The 23,199-nt window shown below is 38.4% G+C and overlaps 1 protein-coding gene across 1 annotated transcript in view; it reads right to left on the bottom strand.

Moving 5' to 3' along the window:
- LOC111578982 (transmembrane protein 65-like) overlaps nt 1-23,199 on the bottom strand; it is a 48,969-nt gene that overhangs the window by 6,000 nt on the left and 19,770 nt on the right. The window contains exons 4-6 of the mRNA XM_023286024.3: nt 16,568-16,635; nt 15,869-15,923; nt 7,772-7,814 (exon numbers count right to left, since the gene is read on the bottom strand). Of these exons, the coding sequence (XP_023141792.1) occupies nt 7,772-7,814; nt 15,869-15,923; nt 16,568-16,635 (166 nt within the window). The remainder of the gene's footprint in view (nt 1-7,771; nt 7,815-15,868; nt 15,924-16,567; nt 16,636-23,199) is intronic.

Below are 23,199 nucleotides of genomic sequence, written 5' to 3'. Positions count from 1 at the left end.
CCCACCAGCTGTAACCACCCACAGGAAAAAGCAGGTCTAGTTCATGGATGGATGGATGGATGGATGAAATTTCTTACTTATAAAAAATGTTTATATCAACTACTGTGGAGCTCAAATGTTGTCAGATGACTGGAGTCCACCTGTGGCAGATTTAATTAACTGGACATAGTTGAGGAAAGCAAACACCTGACAGTTTACACTGCATGTCGGGACAAAAACCAAATCTCAGGAACACCGTGACTTTAATAATCATGAAACAGAAGAAATTTAAACCACCAGGACTCTTCTAGGAGTTGCCAATCTCACTAAATTGAGCAACAGTCACTAAGAGAGCATCAGAAGCCCTCAGCGTCACTCCAACAATCAGAGCAGCTGATTGTGGAGTAAAAGGCCAAAAAGCATTTAAAGGACTCTGAGGAAAAAGATCCTCCTTTCAGGCTGAGACTGTTAGAGGAGTAGAAGCTAATCTGCAGACTAATTGCTGTAACGAACACAATAACAGCATTCTGATTAAAACAAAGGATAACGTTCATGTGTCACTACACCTGCACTGCCTTCAGCTGCAGAACAGCGTTAATATAACGCAGGTCAGCAGCAGGAATGGGAGAGAAGCTCATATTGTGGCCGAGGTCTGGTTCAGTCACCGACACTAATGGATCCTCAGTTCACTGCACACACATATAAACTGCAGCTGGAGCCGTCAGAGGGAGCGATAAGGAGCAGGAGGCATAACTGAGTACAAGATAGGGAGGCAGAGGAGGGCCGTGCACGTCTGGGAGCGTGCATGTGAGTTTCTGTCTGAAGCCCACAGACATCCAACATGTTACAGCAGAATCAGTAGAAACAGGAGCTTCTAGGTGCAGATTCTTTGCAGTTCTCAGCCAGTCATTTTTACAACATTTGCGCTGTTTATTCTGTTGCAAATGAGCCTTGATTCATCGTCAGAAAAATCTATTTATGCAGTTGATTTTGCTCATGAAATGAAGATTAAATTGAGGTATCTGGGACATAAATTATGGAAATACAAACTCAACCACATCTGTTCTGACCATCAGGAAGAATTTTTAAGGGTCTTGTTAAGTACACTCTCCCTTAACCCCAAAAGTAATAGCCTATATGCCTCTCTACAAATATTCCATCTCAGCTGCAGCGACACGGCTGCTGAAATCTGTAATCGCAGGTAGGAGTCGCCAACTGAAAGCATCGAACATTTTGGCATTCCTTGCTGAAACGTGGATTAAAAAAGAAAATCGGCAGTTTGCATGCAGAGAACGAGCCAAAGAACATCCACAGCAAAGAGATATAACTGATTTATACAAGCAGTCTGCAGGTGAAGACAAGGACATGGATGCAGAACTAAGCAGGAAGCACTTCTTTGTTATGTTTCATGCAAGAATTATCCATCCATTATCTATATGCTGCTTAATTCTCATTAGGGTCGCTGGGGGGCTGGAGTCTGACTTAAGGTGAAGGCAGGGGACACTCAGGACAGGTCGCCAGTCTATCACAGGACTACATATAGAGCCAGACAATCACACCTATGGACAATTTAGAATGACCAATCAACCTCAGCATGTTTTTGGACTGTGGGAGGAAGCTGGAGAACCAAGAGAAAACCCAGGCATGCACAGGGAGAACATGCAAACTCCATGCAGAAAGATCGTGGGAAGGTGGGGACACAAACCGGGGATCTTCTAGTTGCAAGGCGAAAGTGCTAACCACTGCGCCACTGTGCAGCCCATGTAAGAACTAGTTTTTATTAATTTAAGGGTTTCTTTGCTAGTTTCTTGCTGCATGTTTCACCATCTCCAAGGCGGAACAGACTCAGTGCATAAACATTTAGAGAAGTTTAAGCTACATTTATCTGAAGAATAGTCATCACTTTTGACTATATTTGGGTAAAATGACCATAAAAATCTGCACATTTTCTTCCTGTAGCCAATAAAGCTGGTTATATATGAGAGAAAATCCTGCAGTAAATATGATTTGTTAAATACTTTACATTCTAAACAAAGAAGTGAAAGAAAGAAAGAAAGAAAGAAAGAAAGAAAGAAAGAAAGAAAGAAAGAAAGTGTAAGCACCTCTAACCAGATCTGATTAGACGTGCAACACTGTGTGACTAAATTAAATTAGAGCACATTCATTGAAGTTATTCATCTTTGCATAAGAAATAGAATTAATGGCAGATACATTGCAATATTTAAATTCTGAAATGCAGCTACAGCAAGTCAAATGTGGTGTCAGGTTATCATCACATTATTTCAACTTGAATTTATTTCTTTTTGTAAATGCTAACGGCAAGAAAAAAAAGGCCAAAAGCCCAACAAAAACAATACAACTCAACAGACTAAAGGATTCGCTGATGGACAAAGATGCCATGTCAGTTAGAATCTGCTGCTTTGTGTTGCCAGTCTGTCCCGATCACCAAACACTAACGCTTTTAGATTTATCTGCTACATACCTCCAACTGTGCAACAACACACACACCCCTGCCAAATCAAACCCAGCCAAAATATTTCAGACGCTTGCAACAGCAGAAGACCCAAATAAAATCAGGAAAAAACTGCAGCAATGAAAATACTGAAATGATGAAATTTACTGGAAGCAGAGTTGGACATGAAGAGAGCGAGTTCAGTGTGTGAGAAGCAGAAAGCATGAAGACCGAAACACGAGCCGCTGCATCACAAGCAATAAAAACTCCACTACAACGTCTCATCGTCTGGAAAATGACAACTGCAGAGACCGAAACTGCATTTGTGAGGTTTCTCAGTTGGAGTTTTCTCTGTGCGAAATCAGTGGTGGTTTCAGCAAGAATATGCGTCAAAATCGGTGACAAACATCAGCTCTAAGGGACAAAAGTGTTAAAAGTTAAAGATGGTGTGTTTCAGAGCGGCTGCCTGTGTGTTGGAGAGTCATTTCTTCAACTGAGATAAAACCAAAATTTAAACAAGCATCCACTCGACACTGAATCCCTTCTGCTCTGGTATAGATACTGAGCTCTCAAAGGAAGAAAACAAAGTGAGATTCCCCCCGAGGAGATTAATGCATCGTTACTCTACTGTTAATCCTGAGAAACCTTAAAGGAAAACATCAGAGGAATGTAAAAGTCATCAGTCATCCATCACCTCTTTATGCCTCTTACAAAACAAGGTCATGTTGTATAACCCCAGCATGCAGTGAGGACATCTTGAAGGCTGGGAGTCTTCTTTTAGTCTCCACTTTTTCTTCCCTAGAGCTCATCATCGCCTTCTAAGTTTTTGTGTTGTGTTCTCAAACTTGGCTGAGCGCAACGATACTTCACTCGCTGCTTCGTCTGCCCCAGAAAGCCACCGATGCATCTAGTCCATAAGAAATGCAAACAACATCTGAGGCCGGACTGAGACGGTAATAAGTCACCGAACGGTCAGAATGACTCACGAGCTAAATTATGGACCTCAACAAGATTTAGCTGGGGGTTTTTTTCTCCGTCTGTCAAAACACACTGGTGCTGAGGAAAATCTGGCTAATTCACCCAGCATGAACCCCTAAATGATAAAATATGCACATATGTGGATACGGGTGCACAGATTGACGGAAACTTCAATACAAACAGCAAGCGATACAGCAGAGCTCCATCAGCGTCGGTTAAATGAGGAAAACAGACGCCGAGTGGGAGGATTTACCAACAATCACTACATTATCGACCCAAGAGGCTCCTGAAGGACTTGCTGCTCTGACAGCTACATAGATCTGTAAGCTTTAGTTACAAGACTTAGAAAATTAAGGTCTCACAGGGAGGCAGGACTGAGAGGAAAAAAATTAGGAATAAAATGTGGCTTCAGTTTATTATTGCTATTCATTTAATCTCCAAACTGCTGAGGATTTGGGTTACAGCACTGTCATCTCCCTGTAGGTTTACAGAATTATGTGTTTTAGAATTTTGTGTCTGCAAAAATACTGGTTTATATCCATAGAAATAGAATATACCATTGAAACGCCAGTGGAAAATTTATTTGTCAGAGAGTTCTCCAGCAAAGAAAAAAACAGAACTGTGTCAAAAAAGGTAAATGTGGAAATTACAGTAGATGTTTATAGCATGCTCATCTTTTGTTGCAGGGTTCTATGAAAACTCTTCTCAAATTTTGACTGGATATAATCAAAACAGATGCTGTGCGACAGTCTTCCAGCAAATATAAACTAAAGGAACCTTATGTTCAGCATATTGGCAGGTTTTGAATCAATCTGGAGCTTCACATTTGGCTCATCTATGCAGGTGGAAACAATCACAGCTGAACATCATCACATCCAACAAGCCTGAAAATAGGAAACTTGATCTTGGTCCAAGCTAACCTTTATGTCAGAGCGGGGATGCAATCCAAGTCAATTACAGCAAACAGCCTAAAATAAACATGCAAATTCACAGGTGCATATACAGGCTTATAATTTAGGCATTTTGCTTTTAACTAGCAAGGACAGAAAATAAAAGTTTAGCTGCAAAATAGTCCATTGACCAATGGACTAGTAGTAGTCAAACAGTAGAAAATGAACCTGAGTCAATATAATAATACAATAATTGTCAATGTAATTTGTTTTAGTGCAAAAAAGCCAAAAGTTGGTGTCACGTGACTGTAATAAATGTAAATATTTGCTGGATCATTACTCTGAACAACACTAGGCTCAATCACTGTAATGCATGTTCTGCAGGTATCAGTAGGAAACATTTAAAGGTTTCCATTAATGCAAAATGCTGCAGCTTCCAGTAGAAGTGACCTTGTTACCGTCACTGGTAACCACTTAGTTTTAGTACTGATTTTAAGATGTTATTGCATGTTTTTAAAGCATTACACAACCAAACGTCAACTTACATTTGGAATCCTTTAACTTGTAATGAGCCTGATAGCTGCTGATTTGCTGTTTGTGTTAAGTTCTGGAGTGGCATCATCAGTGTCCTCTAAAACATTACTAAAAAGATTCCTATATCACAGGGCCCTCTCTTACTTTTTATCTAACTTTTGTATATTTTCCTTCGTTCTTTATATCAGCTATGTCTTAATTGAGAGTTTTTTTTTTATCTCAATCTGATCTGAGCCCTTTAACATTTAGTACCTGTCAATACCAGATACCTTTTCCGAGATAATACACACTATAAGTATTTTAGATTAGCTGTAGTACCTGGATATTCCACCTCATGCTGTTTATTACTGTAGCAGCCAGGGGAGGCTGGTAATTCTATGTTGGCATGTGACGTTTAATGTCCAGAAAGTGCACACAATAACAATATTATATCAGCGATAAATTAATGTCCAGTGTGCAGAATTGGTATGACAGATTTACCAGTTATTGTTAGTTAATCTTGAAATTATTCAAATTTTACTTTGCATTGTGGTTGTCTTTTGGAAAGGTCCTACATAAATAAAGTTAATATTAGTAGTTGTATTATTTTTATTTATATCATCACCAAATAATCTTGAGCTTTGGCAAATTGTAATGGACATCTATCAGTTAAAGGATTAATAATGAAGATAATCACATCATTCTGAGCTGGAAATATTGGTTAGTTGAAGCCTTAGTATGTATTTACTGTACATGTCAGACATGCTTAAATATAAAGGGACAGGAATCTGATTTGTTTTTACTCAGCCATCAGCATCTTATGGAATGAAAGTATGTTTAACAAGTCATTTAGGATTCAAGTAGTTTACTTATAATTTGAGTCTTCTGGGATCTTCTCATTTGTCAGCTTCTAAAGTTTACCCACAACCTCAGCAGAAAACCCACTGAGCCTCCTCTCAACTGTCAGAGCCACAGATGACCACAGAGTAATTTAAAGTGCAGGTTTATGTGCATCCACTTAAGCCTTTCCTGTTTGAAGCGAACAAAAGCTGTAACACAGCTGTTGCAGTGAAGGACACCTGCAGAAGCTCGACTGAGACCATCGGCCTTCGCACACGCTGGAGTAAATTTATCAAGATGAAAAAACCCTCAGTTGTCTGGTCCGATCGAGTGTCACCTTGACAAACGGGCCACAAGAGCTTTGTTCTCCTATGAAGACTGAGTATCAAGCTGAAACACACACACAGGAAGCACAACTGTGTGTCTGCTGAGGGAGTTCACAACAACTGGACTCATCTATCACACTGAAACACAAAGACGGCAGCAGAGTCCACGTCACAGTGTCTGCATGATTCGTATTTAAATGAGTGTAATTATCTCCCATTCTGCTGAATTCTCATCTAATACCTAAATAATGATGGCTGGTTTAGTCCATGAAACAGGTTAGGAAGCTGATTATGGTCCCTGTTGGTCCGTAGGAGGCTCTGAAGTGGAAAATAGTAATAAATTAGCTGACTGAACCTTATAAAAGGCACTGCAATAATATGGATGGATATGTGATGCATCAGCTTCACGTTCTCCTGTCTGTCCATCAGGCTTTTATTGATCAAATCTGATCATGTGGTGCATGCATGACTATTAGCTTTAATTTCAGTCACAACAGTGCAAAAGGGGGACAGAAAGTGTCTCTTGATGGATCTGATTTGCTTTGGAACTGAAATATAAAAGAAGGAAGGTGGGTATCTTTTATTAAATTGGGGTTTCAGTGCATCATAATGTTCAGTCTGTGTTACAACACAGTCTAACACCACTTACTAGAATTATTTACTGAGCATAGCTGTGCATAAATAGGTACTTGCTACTTGTCTAGACAAACTATGCTAATATGTTACAGATGACCCAATTTGGATGTTCTGATAACATCCAATCCTGCAGGACTTCTTCCACCTTCTGGTTGGTGCATTATCATCCATTCTGATTATTATTAAACATAAAGTAACCCTGATGATGTCGGTGCCCTCTTGTGGTCGTGTAAACAAGAGAATGTAAAATCTGAGGTTGTATTTTAATGTATTTATGATCAATCAAGAAACCTCCCCACATAGTTTTGGTGTTTTGTCAAAACGGCTTTTCAGTGCGTCATTATATAATGTTCATACAGAGTCCAATACCACTTATTACAATCAGATTTCTGTGCATAGTTGTGCATAAACAAGTACTTCTTTGCATTCCAGAAGAACTCCGTCTATGGTAAGTTACAGATAATCAAATTAACTCAAACCGTGATCGTTCTCAAAACCTAACCAAGTAGTTTTGGTGTTTAAACATTAAATGAATGATCTGTATTCCTAGTTGTGAGTGTAAAATCCCATTAAACGGGGTGATAACAGCTACTAAAGGTTCTTACTGTCCATATGTGAATGTTGTGCCGTGATAAGACTTTTTCTTATTACTAACAGTATGATAACATCCAAAACAGGTGCACAGGTCAACAAAATCCTCTGTTCTACTTCCTCAGTTATACACACTTTGTTCAGAGTGTGTAGATTTAATCAAACCCCACTGATGAGCTCAAATGAGGCTTTTCTTATTCATGGCGATGTCCCTTTTATAGGCTCTGCTCAGTCACACTGTTGTTTCCTGTGGGACCTCTGCTTCCTGGATTCCTCTTCCCCCCTTGATGCTCATCCTTATCATCCTCTTAATTAATGTTTAATACTAAGCAACTTAATGACTTCACTAAACGGAGTGTAATGTCTCTACCTTCATAAAGTCATTTAGAAATCATCTGTTTATTAGAATGTTTACATATCTAAGTGGAAAAAAACACAGGGCTCCTGTAAAATCCGTGTACACTTTCATAATACCACAGTGACTCTAAATTACATTAAACTGTTGGACTTTCTGTCCTTTTCTGTTGTTTCTGTTGCCTCTGAGCGTGTTTGTGTGAAATTCTTACCCGAGTCCTGCCAGATCAGACACCAGGTTTCCAAGGGCAGCAGCTGTAGAAAACATAAAAAGAAAAGGAGACATGATTAGAGAAAGAGTCGGGAAATTAAGGTTTGTGTCGAGGACAGAAAAAAGAACAAGGCAGTTTTCTTATCATGAAAAAGACAACAAGCTTTTCTGTCTCCAACTCGGATGTATGAACCTGGATTAATCCTCCAGCAGACGATGATGCATCCTTCATATTAACAGGCTACTATATTTAGACCCTTCAGTAACAATATGCACCCAGCAGCCACTGCACTGATAAAAATATAGGCAAGAATACACAAGCGGTCAAGTTTGTTTGCATCTCATTTTCATTGTCAGTTAATCTGTCATTTATTTTCTAAATTAATCAATGAGTTGTTTGGAGACAAAAAATACTCAGAAAATGTAGATCAATGTTTGTCCTCGTGTCTAGTTTTGTCTGCAACTCACAGATTTTCTGTTCACCGTCACATATGAGTAAAGAAACAAGAAGATAGTCACATTTAAAGCTGGGATGGGAGAATTTGGTTTTTTTTTTGTCTTAAAAAAATACTCAAACTGCTCATCAACATAGTTGTTGATTAATTCAATAGTTGACAACTAATCGATTAATCGTTTGGGACTTGTGTATCATTTTTTTGGTAAAAGATGGCAGCAGGGTGCATTATGGGAAGAAGGCAAACCAGTGGAGGTAGTACAATGGAAAGCCTTTGGTCCTGCATATTACTTTGACATACATCTCCCAAGCACTGTTTCAGAACATCTACACCAGCAGGAAACGCTTCCTGCAGCACTGCAAACATCATCTATGGATAGTTTGAGGAACATGATTAAGTGTTCAAGGTGCTGACTTTGCCTCCAAAGTCTCCACTGCTACTGGAAACATAATCTTCCTGCATTTAAAGTTCCTGCTGCTAACATCTTGATGCTTGATAAAACAGGACACTTACTGGTCTTGAAGTCGAGGCCTCTGCAGCTCAGAGCTGATTTTGTGGCACAAAGAGGATCTATCAAATACTGGGCAGCTGGTTGTAATGCTGTGGCACAAAGACCAACCTCTCACAAACTGGGATAATTATCTGTGTTTGTCTTTTATGTGCCATATGTTGAGGTATACCTGGGGAAGGGGCTCAGTTGATGTGCCAGCTTTAATCTGTCTCATGTATCAGGACACTGAGACAAAAGATGTTCTGAATAAAAGCTGGTGACACAGAAAGCTGAGATTGTGGGTGAAGCGTAGTTATTCTGATAACTCCTGTGTCCTCTTCTGTGTCCTCGTCTAACAGAATGTGAAGTATAGACCAGGACCTGGAGATAAACTAGTACTTCTACTATCCATACATGCCTTCTTCTGTTTAGATGATGTAGCACAATAGTGCATGTTTGTCATAATATTTAGCTTAATTACTGACCGTAGGTCCTAACAGGCATTTCTAAATATAAAAAAATCCCACAGAGCAGATAAGGGTCAGTGTTTGGTCCACATGATATGATGGAGATCCAGAGTGCATTCTGGGGTCATTAAAGGGGCAGAAGCAAACATCACATTTCTTTACATTTCCTGATAAACTGACATGAATAATTGCAGCTGCAGTGAAATAACGGATGAAACAGGAACAGGGAGTGGACCTCAGTGACATTATCCCTGAATATGTTCTGGTCACTGGGTGGAGTAAAGCTGGAGAATAGAAGGAGCCGGGATTTCTTCAGCTAAAGAATCAGCTTGTTCTGAGTTTGCATTGTACTGTAGTATCGGCTCCTAAGAGAGAAAACGATTACTTGTATCCTCTCGGTTGTTCGTGACCCCGAGTTCAGATTATTGATGCAGCTGCTGCAGCAGCGTGAAGCCCTTCACGGGGACGGACAGCTCTGCCATCCTGACTGACATACAACCTGAACCCAGCTCTGGCAGGAGGTCATGACATCTGATCATTTAGTTGCTGCAGGAACAATATAGAAACCCATATATTATATACCCAAACAAGAGTCCAAGGACCTGCACACATTCATATTCATAGCAGACAGCTATTATTATTATTTTTAGCACACCACAGTTTCTCAGAGTGCAGCACATGTTGACCTCAGCTGGACTGACCTCAACCTCACTGAGCATCACTGATAATAAGCTGCTGGTTTGTCTGCATTTGGTTCAAATGACGCATGTTTTCTGCTCTGTGAACTTTGATGATGATTTCATCAAAAGCTCAGACTTGAACCATAACAACAGGAGGAAAATATGCAAGTTTCTAATTCTTGACCCTGCAATCAGTGCCAAAACACACACAGTAGTTTTGGGCTAAATGAGGAGATCATGGTGCTTTTAGCAGAAATGTTTGCACTGAGCAGCATCAGTGAATACAATGTGCTGGATATTTTCTGTCTGATGAGGAAAGTCTTTATTTGAAGCAAAGTTCATGTTTTATTCCTCATTAGATGAGGATTTAAGGTGACGCTTTTAGTAAAATGTTCATATCTGATGAATTCTGATGAATATGGAACCACACAACTGTGGTTTTTGTGAAGCAGAATGGGCATTTAATAATACCACAAATGTCTGTCTGAGTGCAGCACAAATGGAAATATTTCTCAGTTACTGTCAAGGTATTTCTCCATCAATTCTTCTAATTTTCATGCTACATTCGTCATTGAGAGATAATCTGCACCTTTATAAAAAGAAAAAAAAATTCTGGGGTTCCTTTTTTAAAAAGAAATAATGATGTAGCAGTAAAATATCCTGCTGATGTTATACATTGTACCTCCATACAATCCCCCAAAGAACCAGACGTAATGGAGAGACCATTGTCTTAGATAATGTGGTCAAATGTAATTACAAGGATGTCTTCCTTTAACTCTCGGTTTCCTTTCCTTCAAATCTAATTCACCTCCACGGCTTGGACAAGGACACTCAGCATAACGCAAGTGGTTTGTAAGCAACTCCAGACATGCAGATTGACATATAATAGATGCTTTTACAATATTTTTTAAACTGTACAGTGGTTTCATGTCTGTGACCACTGTTTTGACTATTAATAGTCTGAAATATATGGATAGTGACGCAATTTTCACCATTCTGCTTCTGTATACCACCATAGCAGATTAGAAATAAAGCAATCAAGATGTGAAGTGTCACCTTTTAACTTTAATTCTTGGTGTTTACCAAAACTTCTCAATTTTTACAGTGTCAAAAGCAACTGGACAAACCAATATATTCACAAACATGAGGATCATTTTGAATATTTATATGCAAAACATTCAAAGTCGATGCATCAAGTCTGGATCCAGTGGACGTCACCAAATGCTGAATTTCCTCTCTTCTGATACCTTACATTAGCCGCCTTAAGTTGCTGCTTGTTTGTGGGTTTTTCTGCTTTCGGTTTTGTCATGAAAAGCTCAACGGATCTTTTCCACTGCAGACATTTTGGCTTGTCGAAGTGGGAAAAGGACAGGTGGAACTTTATGATGGTTCGGCTCCATTAAGCGTCCAGTTAGCCGTGACGGTAAGACATCATGGACAAGCAGGAAATCACTTAAAGATCACCTCTGGTGAAAATCAATCAATTGTTTTTTACCTCAGCAATATGCACATGGGGTGTTTTTTAGATGATGGAAGACACATCATGAGCTAAACAAGCAGTCAGTGCCAAAACTGATTAATTTACACCCTGCACTAAACCGAAAACTGGCGTATTCTGGGGCATTCTGATCAAACGTCAATATTCTCGAATATTACATCTTGCCTTTGTGTAATGAAAACAGTTTTTACAATGTTTGAGTGGAGCTGCACGTGAGCTGGTGTGCTCCAAGTGCAGCAAGTGAAAGTAGGGGCCTAATATCCACAAATTCTAGTAAAAACTGTGTAGAGTTACATCTAAGCCATTTGTCAGCAGGATTGGATTATTTGCATGGATAAAAACTTCTAAATATGTAACTTTGATACACAGAGAACAGTTTTTAGGGGTTAAAATCAATGACCAGAGGGGAGCAGCATAATTACAAGCTAAAATATCTGGTGAAGAAGAAAGAAGCTTCATTGGGTTGAGGTCAGCCTTGTGTTTTAGATCATTTTCCATCCGTACATGAAGCTCTGTCCAATCACTTTTGCACAATTTGGCTAAATCTGAGCAGAAAGTTTAGCCCTGCACACTTCATAATTCATCCTGCTGCTTCTATCAGCAGTCACATCATCAATAAACAGCAGTAAACCTGCTCCATTCACATCCAAACAGGCCCATGTGTTTTGTTGCATAATAAGTCTTTCATCTCCTTTATCATTCAGCTACAAGTTCATCTTGGTTTCATCTGTCCAGAGAATGTTGTTCCAGAACTGGGCAGCTTTTGTCAATGTTCTCCAGCAATCTGACCTTTCTGCTCTGAAGTGCCACGAGTACCTTGTACTTTGGAGTAAACCATATCTCCGTTATAGACCTTGACAATGACGCTTCTACCTCTCTGAAAGTGTTCTTGACTCAGCTTGAGTTTTTCTTTACCAAGGACAGGCTTCTGCACTTTAGTTTTGGTGTTTCTGAGCTCAGCAGTGCATTCCTTCTTTTTAAAAAATGTACCAAACTACTGATTCGGCAGCTCTTACAGTTTCTTTTCTTTCTCTGGTCTGTTTCAACCTCGTTCACTTCCATCAACTTATATTTGGACCACATATTGACAAATTCAGCACTTTGAATCGACTCCAGACCCTTTTTCACCTTAATTCGCTGTAAAAAATGAGAAAACAGGCCACGAAACTGCTCATCAATCACCAGCTCAATTACTTTAGAGCCCGCGAACATGTAATTTCTAAAAGGTTAATGGAAAATCTTTGTGAGAACCACGGATTTAAAGCTGAAGTCTACACATCAATCACAACTTGATTGCTTTATTTCAAAATCCACTGTTGTGGTACACAGAAGCAAAATTATAAAAATTCTATTGCTAAAAAAAAAGTTTACGGACCCGATTTTAGATTTAAAAAAAGAATAAATCAGATATGTCGAGTAGTTTTGGGAAAAAAGACAAACAGTACAAGAGCTGTTAGATCTGTTTGGAATTAAAATTTGGGGTAAAATGAATATTTTAAATATTGAGTCTGTGAAATACCTTCCCTGTTCCTTTTATGGCATGTTTACTTCAGGATGGACCATCACCATCTTTCTCTACCACTTTCTAAAACTTTCCAGCCCTGCAGCTGAACCCAGGCTACTGTCTGCATGTGTTTCAGGTCCTGCTGGGGAAACAGAGCATGAAACAACGTGGAATAACTAATGGAGACTGTGGGGACGTTTTATTGGAGTCATAACGTTCACAGACTGACAAATGAGCATAGAAGCTCTGTAGAGAAAGAAAAACACAAGAAAGTCAAGTGTGCATTTGTGTGTACACTCAATAAAATGCAATATTAATTTAATTCATTATTTTTTACCAGTGTTAACTGAAATTAAATCGTTCATCCTTAACTCAAGGCGAAGAAAAATTATGCTATCAAGACAATGTTATGAAATCATCTCAATTTAAATTTTATTAAATAGAAGCCAACTAATGCTAAAATTTTTGTTGAAATTACTCTCAATGTTTGGTTCATGCAACATGATGTCAACACACACAATACTTTAATGTGATGTCATCCGTTTTATTTGTTTTATTCTCTTTTACCTTTCATTTATTTATTTACTTATTTTATCTATTTACTATTACTAGTATTGTCATTATTACTTCTATTGCTATTACCATTATTTATTGATATTGTTTTTGCTCTTGCTGTTATGGTTATTATTGTTTGCATTAGTAAATTATCAGTATTGTTCTTTTATGCTATTTATTCTTTTTTTTCCATATTTTGATATGGCATTTTTTGTGCTTTTATTGTGGAATTTTGTGTTGTTGTATTGATTTATTTTGTAAATCTTTAACCATCTTTAACTCTGTTTTAGTATTTTTTTTACCTATCAATTTCTCTGGTCTTTATTCATTCTATTTCTTTCTGTTTTTAAAGATTCCATATAAATAAAGTTATTTTAATGTATATGTGAGTCGGAGCTAAACAAATCTTTAAACCACGGTGGATAACTGTAAAAAACAGTCTCATATCCAACGAGTAAACCAGAGATTAGAGGGAGGAAATCCAACCTGGAGGCATTTATTCAGTTTGATGTGTTAATCCATTATTAAGTTATTAAAAGTTAGAAGAGATGCAATAAGAACACGGTAAAATCGTGAATCTATTCGATCAGTGTGTTGGATTTTGGTGATTTTGTGACTTAATCGCATTAGTTGTAATCTGTAATGGATTTAATCCTGTTGAAGGTTTTTCTTGTCATTAACTCTGTTTAAATGAAGTAATGAGGCCAAATCAGCAGCAGTAGGTGCAGCCTCCATCTTCATCCCGCTCACATTTGCTTCCTAGTAAGTGATTGGTGGTCTGACTGCAGGCTTGACATTAGTTCTAAATCATTCTGGACTGAGTTCGACAACTGCAGCCTCCTGATTTCAGCCTCCTGACTGTCCCCGATCCAGCAGGAAGAAATGGAGTGTGAGGGTTAGAAAGTGGGTTAAATAGAAGTTCTGTTTCTCGCCTCTCCGTGGCTGCTGGGTCGTTGGATACTTTTCAAACCACTCATTTAAAGGAGGACATCTGCAGCTGCAGCTCGCCGTCCAACCTGGATTAGAAAAATCTCCCCACACGAGGATAACAAGCTCCGCAGTCAGACTGACCAGCAGCTGCCTGAATCCTTTCTACACCTTCAGCCTGACAACCGTCTATAAATATAAATCCTACCAAGCCTGAAGTTGCTCCTTTGGCTTAATCACAATCCTAGCTGTGCATTTACTGTAAAGTTCATGAAGAAAATGAATAAATGTACATTTCTAAATTGACAAAAACATTCACAAAATGAGTGAAAATAAAAAGCCTCCTTAATGGATGCATTTCTCTCTTTGCTTTTGGTCGAATCTTTTGCAACTTCCAGCCTCCTCTGTTCTCTGACACCAGATTTAAGTCCTTTAGACAGATCAGTTTACTCAGAATGTTTCATGTTTAAAAGAGAAAAACCAACCAAAACTCTGCTGTTACCAACAACGGCAGAATACAAAGAGGAAAGATTTATTTCTGCACACAACAAAGTAAAGGACGGAAGAGAAAGAAAACCTGATTTTGAGATGCATTAATGAATCATCCAGACACTGACTGATGCTGGTTATCGTCGTTAATTTATAAAGGTTGTTTTCCTTCCAATAAATATGTAAATAGACGGTTTTCATGCTTCGCCTTGAGCTCCAACATCAGTCTCCTCCACTTCTCAAAGCTAATATTCGCTTTCCACTATTGTAAAGGAACAGCGAGAGTCTCTGTAGAAACACTGAACAGAAACAAGCGATAACATTAAAATGCAAATGTTCCTCGTTAAGCTAAGTGGACATTACGGCTCCCATTCAGTTTGCCGGGGAACAGAATTATCATATTTATGAAATGTTCATTATCTTTGACAGTCATTCCTCCTCTGCTTGTTCTCCTGTGTGCCCTCACTCATTAATATCACGGGTTTCTGTAAAACAGTCACAGCTGTGGCCATATTTTCAGTTTATCTTGAAAGCTTCGTTATGAGACAGCACATTCTGGAAACACGGAAAGTAAAAATACCTCCAGTGTGATTCAGAGCCATCACTCTAATTAGACTGGAAATGGATTTCGGAATCTAAACTTAGACTTTGCTAGTTTTAGAGATCTTGTGGTTTCTGCTGTAACCACTCAACTATGGGGTCACTCAAAACATTAATTTAATTCAAGCTGCCTGCAAATATACTGTAAATCAAATATATGTCACAAAGTCAGACATAGAAAAATGAGGAATCACAGCAACATGTTACAAACAGACATTTAACAGACATTTTAAAAGGCACGGTTGCAGAATTTACCAAACAAAAAGCAACACTGTATCAACAATCCTCCATCAAATTATTATATTATTCAAAAACCCTCACAGAATTCAAATAATAAACACCATTTATGACTGTAAAAAGGACATTAAACAGTAATAATCAAAGATCATCTTAAAAAACATGAAGTTGCATTAAGATAATGAGATTCTCTGACCTGCCATAGTTGAAATTCCGAGGACGACGCCGATGGATAACTCGATCTGTGTTCCCTGAAAACAAAGATAACAGAAGTTGGTGTGCAAAGACTGAAAAGTTTGGGGTACTATCAGCGCAACCTTTAATGAGATGAAAGACGTATCTGCTCAGGTTCCTTTGCAGCTTAAATTCAGAGGGGAGTGCAGAAATTTAGCGCTTGACTGTGCTGCACTTTGCATCTTTTGTGAATAGTAGCTTGTATAAGGACTAAATAAAGGACAGAAATTTATGGTCCGCAGTGTCACAACTAATCAATCAGACTCACTGAGATGTTTTCATCCTCAATAAATCACACACCTGCTTATTTGTTCTATTTTAGGGTTTGACAGAAGCTCTCTGCCTTTCAGTTTATGGTTTCTGTCTGAAGTTTATCCAACACAAAATGGAAAACAACCTTCAGGGTGCAATAGTTGCCTTAAATAAAGGAACAACTCTGGATTACACAGGTACAGCTTTGCCTTTAGGTTTGCATTTCATTAGTTTGTTCTGTTAGGATTTCTTTGAACAATGAAAAGGCTTGTGGCAAGATGAGAGAAACAGAAAAAGCAAAGATTTCTTGCTCTCCCTCTTTGTTTTCTTCTTGTGCAAATACACCACATATTCTTTAAATACACGTTCCCTGTGTGGAAATCAATCATCTCCACTGCAGGACACTTACAGCAACAATCATAATGCAGTTGTCCAGGAATCCAAACCCGACGAAGGGAAGAGCGTTGTGCAGCAGAACTGTAGTAGAAACAGAAACAGACACAAAAAGTAAACAGACTGATTCTGCATTAATAAAACAAATCAACATAATCAAGCTGTGTTCTTTAAGAGAAGAAACGTGGGCAAGTCTACATTAAATTAGACACAAAAACCTTCTGTGCTGAGAAGAAAATCAACAATATGAAGCAGCTAAAAAGAAATATTCATCATGTTTTAGCAACACCTTGAGCACAAAATTAATGCAATTTCCATTTTTCTAACAGGTATGTGTTAGTATGAGATAAAATGTAAACCTGAACATTTTAATTACAAAGCAGCATAACACTGGCCTTTCTCTAAAGTGCATTATAGTGGAAAAAATGCATCATAAACACCAAACAGTTCAGTAACGAGTTTGTCCTTTCAGATGCATAAACAGATATTCGGTGTCTATAGATGATAAAGACAGTTTGATTGACTGTTGCTGTTGTGAAAGTGGATTTTAAAATGCCACCGACACTCTAGGAAAGTTTGTTCTGTTTGAAGTTCAAGTGAAGTTCAGTCGAGTTTAACTGATTTGGAGAAAGAAGCTCTAAACACCAGCCGTCTCTGAAGCAGCTGATTCTGCTGCAGCTCATATTAAGAGCTCTCAGTCACCTAAACCACCTACTCAGCTCCGAAACAAACTTAACGCTGCACCAGAGCCACTTCTGCTCTGTAAATGTGAGCTGGAATGGAACAACGAGAGCCCTTCATCTGCTGCTGCAGGATCACAAGCTGCTGTTTGGTTTTGACGATTCTCTGTATAGAATAAAACAGACGAGAACTCAAGTGTGAAATCTAACAACAGCAGAGAGAGGGGCTGTGTGTGGGTATTTTTCCTCTTCTCTCTCCGGTATAGTTTCATTTACTGCACAGTTTCATTCTAAACCCAGAAACTGTCCACAGAGATTTCAAAGTGGAGAACACCACGATGCCTAAATTTTAATTTCACAGTCAGTATCTCTGATCTTCACCAAGTCCTTTGAGGGTAAAAAAGACTTTCATTGATTTCCACCAAATATGCTGCAGGTCAGAGGATTTAATAATTGTTCCCTCTGGTTGTGTTAGTTCTGATTACTGCATTTTCTGTGGTGAATCAAATGAAGTCTTTCACTGTTGGTAGGGATGTTTTTTTTTATTAAAAAGTTAACCTTTGGGTAAATATGAGAGATTTTATCAGTTCACTTGTTTTAAGGGAAATTCCCTTTTCCACTCCTTTGATGTGAACTGATACCACGAGCTCCTCTGGTATCATCGACAGGAGAAACTTTACTTTCCTGGTATATGTTGGAACTATACTTTATTATTCTGCTCCCTGTGTTTTCTTGTTAATTTAACATTTTGATCAGGACGTTCACTTTGAGAACCTCAGAATCACGTTTCTGCTTTATGCAGATGATGTGATTCTGTTGGTGCACTGAGCTGGTTTGCAGCTGGAACCTCCAATTCTGAGACCATAGTTCTCTGCTGGAAACCAGTTAGTTGTTTCCTCTGGGTTGTGGATTAGCTGCTGCCCAAAGCAACAGAGTTCAAGTGTCTCATCCATGAGTAAGTGAAAAGAATGTTTGGTCAGCAAACAACTGGTTTTGTGCCTCCCTTATCTTTGCTTTCGTCTGTATTTTGCATTGTTTCTGTTGTTTGTTGCATTTTGAGTTCCATTATTAGCATTTTTAGGCAACATCCATATGATTAATAACACATAGTGAGTGTTACTGATTGTGCTCTTTGGTTTTGTTTGCAGTTTCACTTCAGTTTGTTTCATGCTTTTGTTTCCTTTTTGTATTTTTGGTGAACTTTTGCCTGCTGTGTTCTCTTTTTGTTAACCTTCTGAACTTTAGTGATCTTTACATTGGATTAGTTCTTAAAGCTCACTTGTGTGTGGAAACCTGTCATGTGTGTGTTTCAACACTTGTACTACAGTTAAAAGTGTTTATTAATTTATTTTGAAGCCTCCTGTGGGTGAGTTGTCACTGGTTTATTACAAGATGAATGAAAATATAGTAAAATGCAATAAATGTACTAATAGAAATACTGTTTATGGAGTGAATTCTTTAAGGAACATCTTTTGCACAGAGCAGCCTTTTAATGGTATAATTTACCATCATTTATTAGAGAATGCCTGAATGGAGGTGCTTTTAAAAAACAGTCAAAGGTCTTAGAAATAAAACAGATATCTAAAAATAAATGGGCATCAGGAAACACACTTAAATTAATGAAATACAATCAACAAAAACAAAGTGAACTATTCTCCTCATTATAGTGCTATTTGCAACTTGCTAAGTACATCTATTTTTGTTAATGTTCACACCCATATGTGTTTTTATACATTTGTTGAAGCTGTTGAAACACATAAACAAGTCTGTTTCTTACACAGCAGTTTCTATCTTCACCAGTTTGTGTTTTGATTTGTTGAAATCCTGTGTTCTGCTAACTGCATGATGGAATGGCAACATATCAAGTTTCATCAGTGTCATGAGTCAGTTAAAGGCCTCAGTACAAGACCGTGGAAATGGACCTGAACTATCATAATGTATCTTATTGTTTGCTTTCTATTCAGTTTGTAGCTGAGTTATGTTCCTTTAACCCATTCTTGAACTTCAAACTACGCTTTAATCTTCATTTAAAGTGAAATAAGAAATGTAAGATGGATGTAAGTATCTCAGGATCTTGTTCCTGAGTCACTGGAAAGAGGAGCATGAGATGAACAGATAAACTAGTCCAGCATCAGCAGTAATCCAGACATTATACTGGACCATCATGGTGAAAAAGAAGCTGAGTCAGAGGGCAAAACTCTTGATTTACCGGTTGAGCCACATTCCAACCGTCACCTATGGACATGAGCTCAGGGAAACGACTGAAAGAAGGAGACACAAGCAGCTAAAACAAGGCTGCGTTCCAATATTCAGATTTCCCCCATGATACAGTGGGTCAGAAAAAGTTCTAGCATGTTCCAGTACATACTACATCAAATATAGTACACCAAAAATACCAGAATGTCCTTCTAGATCTTGTCAGATTAAGCAATAAGCAATCCAGCATTCTTTTCTGGTCATTTTGACACACAATCCTCTCTACAGTTACGTCACACATGTTGCAACGTCTCGTTTCACAGTAGAAACCGGAAAGCTCATCATCATGTGGAACTGGTCTGTCCCAGTGATATGTATTCTGCAGGAAACAGTACTTTTGGAGCGCAGCTGTAATAAGAAAAAGAGTGAGATTAGGAAGCCTGGGATTCCTCCGTGGTGCTGCTGGGGTAAGACTGAGAGATCAGATTATTCGCTCAGACATCCGGAGGGAGATCGAAGCAGAGTAGCTGAAACTTTGCATAGAAAGGAGCAGCTGAACTGGTTCTGATTAGGATCCCTCCTGGTTTTCGGGCAGATCCAAGAGCCCGGGTGAATCTAGAACTCACTGGAGGGATTTAATATCTCATCTGTGCTGGGAATGTCTTCAGGAAGTAGAAAACACTGGTGGGGAGACAGACGTTTGGTTGTTCTGCTTAACCTGCTGTCACCGTGGAAAATATCAACTGGTACAAATTTATCTATTTACTTTTGATTCAGAAAAATAAAAAGCAGGAAATGAAAGGTTTTCTTTTGACAAACTTCACTATCATTTTCTCAGTTTAGTATAGAAGAAATTTAGAGATCTCATCGCTCGGACACTTATTATGAATCAAATACTGCATAGATGTGTTCTTACAGTGATGATAAAAAAAACACAACAGTCTTTACAAAGGAGTAACCAACAGCTCCTGCAGCTCCCAGCAGGAAAAAGTGACATTAAACACAGAAAACAAAGACTCTCTGTATGGAAGGAAATCATGATCAGCGCTGAAACTCTGCCTGACAGTCAGGTGAGTCAGTGCTTTACTTAAAGCTTTACTCTGCTGTGTTTCTTTACTGATGAGTAGAAGCAGAAATAATCTAGTTCAGTCCAACAGGAAGAAGGCAGAAAGCTGAATCAGAAGAAATATTTCTTTGTTTTCCCTGACTGACACAAAATTCTCTGTTAAATTAACCAAGTGAGAACCAAAAACAGACCAACAGTAGAGAGCAGGACTGACGCTGGGTTTCACAGCAGGTTCTCTGACTTCTCAGCAGGAATAAAAGACGAAGCAAAGCTGAGGTCAGATCACTAACTGAGACCACAGAAAGAAAAATGACTGAACAAGCTTCTAATTGCTCAGGTGGACTACAGAGAGAGCTGCATGATACTGGAAAATACAGTTTTGTCTGCAGTATAAACACTGCGATATGAAAGAATGCAGAAAATGTCACCAGGCGACTTTAATGAATCAATTTGGAAAGAATTAAGGAGAAGGAAAAAAGCAGTCATGTTAAATATGGTGCAACACTGACAAAGGCTTCCAAATTAGTGTTGTTTTTTGTGTTTGTTTGTTTGTTTGGTTTTTTTTGCTTTGGATGGGTTTATATCTGACTGATTTAAATTAGTTGTGTTGCTTCACGCAGCAGCAACAACTGCTCCAGAGAGCCTGTTTTTGGTCAATGTCTTTCTTTCTGTGCCTGAATTATCATCATTTAACTGATGTTGCATTTAATTTCTCCGCTGTTTGGCTCATTTTGTTTCTGCACATGTGGAGCCTGAATGTCAACAAACTTAATTTGGAGAACATCATGTTTAATAAGTCAGATCTGGCTTTTACATGAGTTTTGGAAAATGAGTTTTCTTTCTGTAAGCAAGCCAAACAAAAAGGTGTAGCATGATACGTTTGAATTAAATTGCCTTCACATTGCTAGTAGTAGGAGTTATTAAAGTTCACTTGTTGTTTGTGGAAACAGTTAAAAGTGTTTATTAATGTTTTTGAAGCCTCCTGTGGGTGAGTTGTGGCTGATTTATAACAATATAAATGAAAATATAGTAAATGGAATAGATGTACTAATAGAAATACTGTTTATGGAGTGAAATCTTTAAAGACCATGTTTTGCAGAGAGCAGCCATTCAATGGTGTAATTTATCACCATTTGTTAGAGAATGCCTGAATAAAGCTGCTTGTCAAAAACAGTTTCAGGTCTTAGAAATAAATTGGGTATTTAAAAATACATCAGCACCACAAAACTCACTTAAAGTCATGAAATACAGTCTACAGAAAACAAAGTGAAATTCTCTCTTCATTATACTTCCATCTGCAATACATTTATTTTTGCTAATGTTCACGTCTACATATGTTTTCATATATTTGTTGAAGCTGTTACATTAATAATGAGGAATTCAAATACATAGACAAGTCCGTTTCCACATAGGAGTTTCTATCTTCACCAGTTTGTGTTCTGATTTGTTGAAGTCTTGTGTTCTGCTAATGTTATGATGGAATAGCAACATATCAAGTTTCATCAGTGTCATGAGTCAGTACTACTGCAAGATAGTGAAGGTGGACCTGAACCATCATAATGCATCTTAATGTTTGGATTCTATTCAGACTAACTTCCTTCTGCCTCTCCTCCTCTGTAAATGAGTTATGATCCTATACCCCATTTTTGAACTTCAAACTACCCATTAATCTTCATTTAAACTGGAATAAGATAAAGGTATGTTATTGTATATGTACAACAGTTATGTTGCTGTTTTGTTATTTATGTGCTGAATAAATGACATGATGTGGAGGAGATACCTCAGCTAACTTCATTATACTCCCTTGCAGACATGTCATTTTTCTAGTGGAGTCCTTTGGAAGGACTCTGTTCATTAGTAGGTTGTATTTACATAGTACACACATGTACATGAGCACTGAGCTTCAGCACTACTGGGACTTGTAGCATCATGTATGCTTGAACACAAACTTGGAGCGGCATACAGATGTTCATACAGATGGTGGAGTCTCCACAAACTCTTGTGGACTTAAGGAGTATTAAGCCTTGGTTATATTCCTCTGCACACTAATACAGCTGCAGATATCACAGATTTATTCTCCTACTTTTATATTTCACTCAGGTCCACTTGAGGAATTCTGTTTCATACTTATGCAGAAGGTATAACTATATATTCCAGGCTTATATGCTTCTGCAGAGCACGTGCATTATTGCAACTTGCAGCTTAGGCACAAATTTTGGGCTGCAGCTGATGCCCACAGACGGATCCTTTCAGACTCTCATGAACTTGATGAGACAAGGCAATGAAATTTGTGGTACTTGCAGATGCAGAAACTAGAAAGTATTGATCATGCTTCCCTGTAAACGCACATGTGGACAGTTGCAGACACAACGGACATGCAGTTGTTGCTATTATACCACTTTTCTGGACTACTGGAGTCTGCTGGAGGGAATTCTGTTCCATATAAGAACAGTAAATCATGTCCACATTTTGTCATTATTGCTTTTTGTTGCTTAGCAGACACTAATTTTGGGCTGGACTTATGTAGTATTAAACTAGATTTAGGTCATATTTGCACACCTTCCTCTGCACTATCATCACACTCAACGTTGGCTTATATCACTCATCTAATCCACAGGTTCTTTAGCCAACACATTTACAGTGCAGCTCTTCCTTTCCTTTGGGGAAACCATGGAAACAACCTGCGAGCAGTGAACCACTACATCC

Source organism: Amphiprion ocellaris, chromosome 9, assembly GCF_022539595.1.
Source record: "Amphiprion ocellaris isolate individual 3 ecotype Okinawa chromosome 9, ASM2253959v1, whole genome shotgun sequence".
Classification (NCBI taxonomy): domain Eukaryota; kingdom Metazoa; phylum Chordata; class Actinopteri; family Pomacentridae; genus Amphiprion; species Amphiprion ocellaris.
Note: the sequence above shows the minus strand (reverse complement) of the source record. Positions and strands in the feature narration are given on the sequence as shown.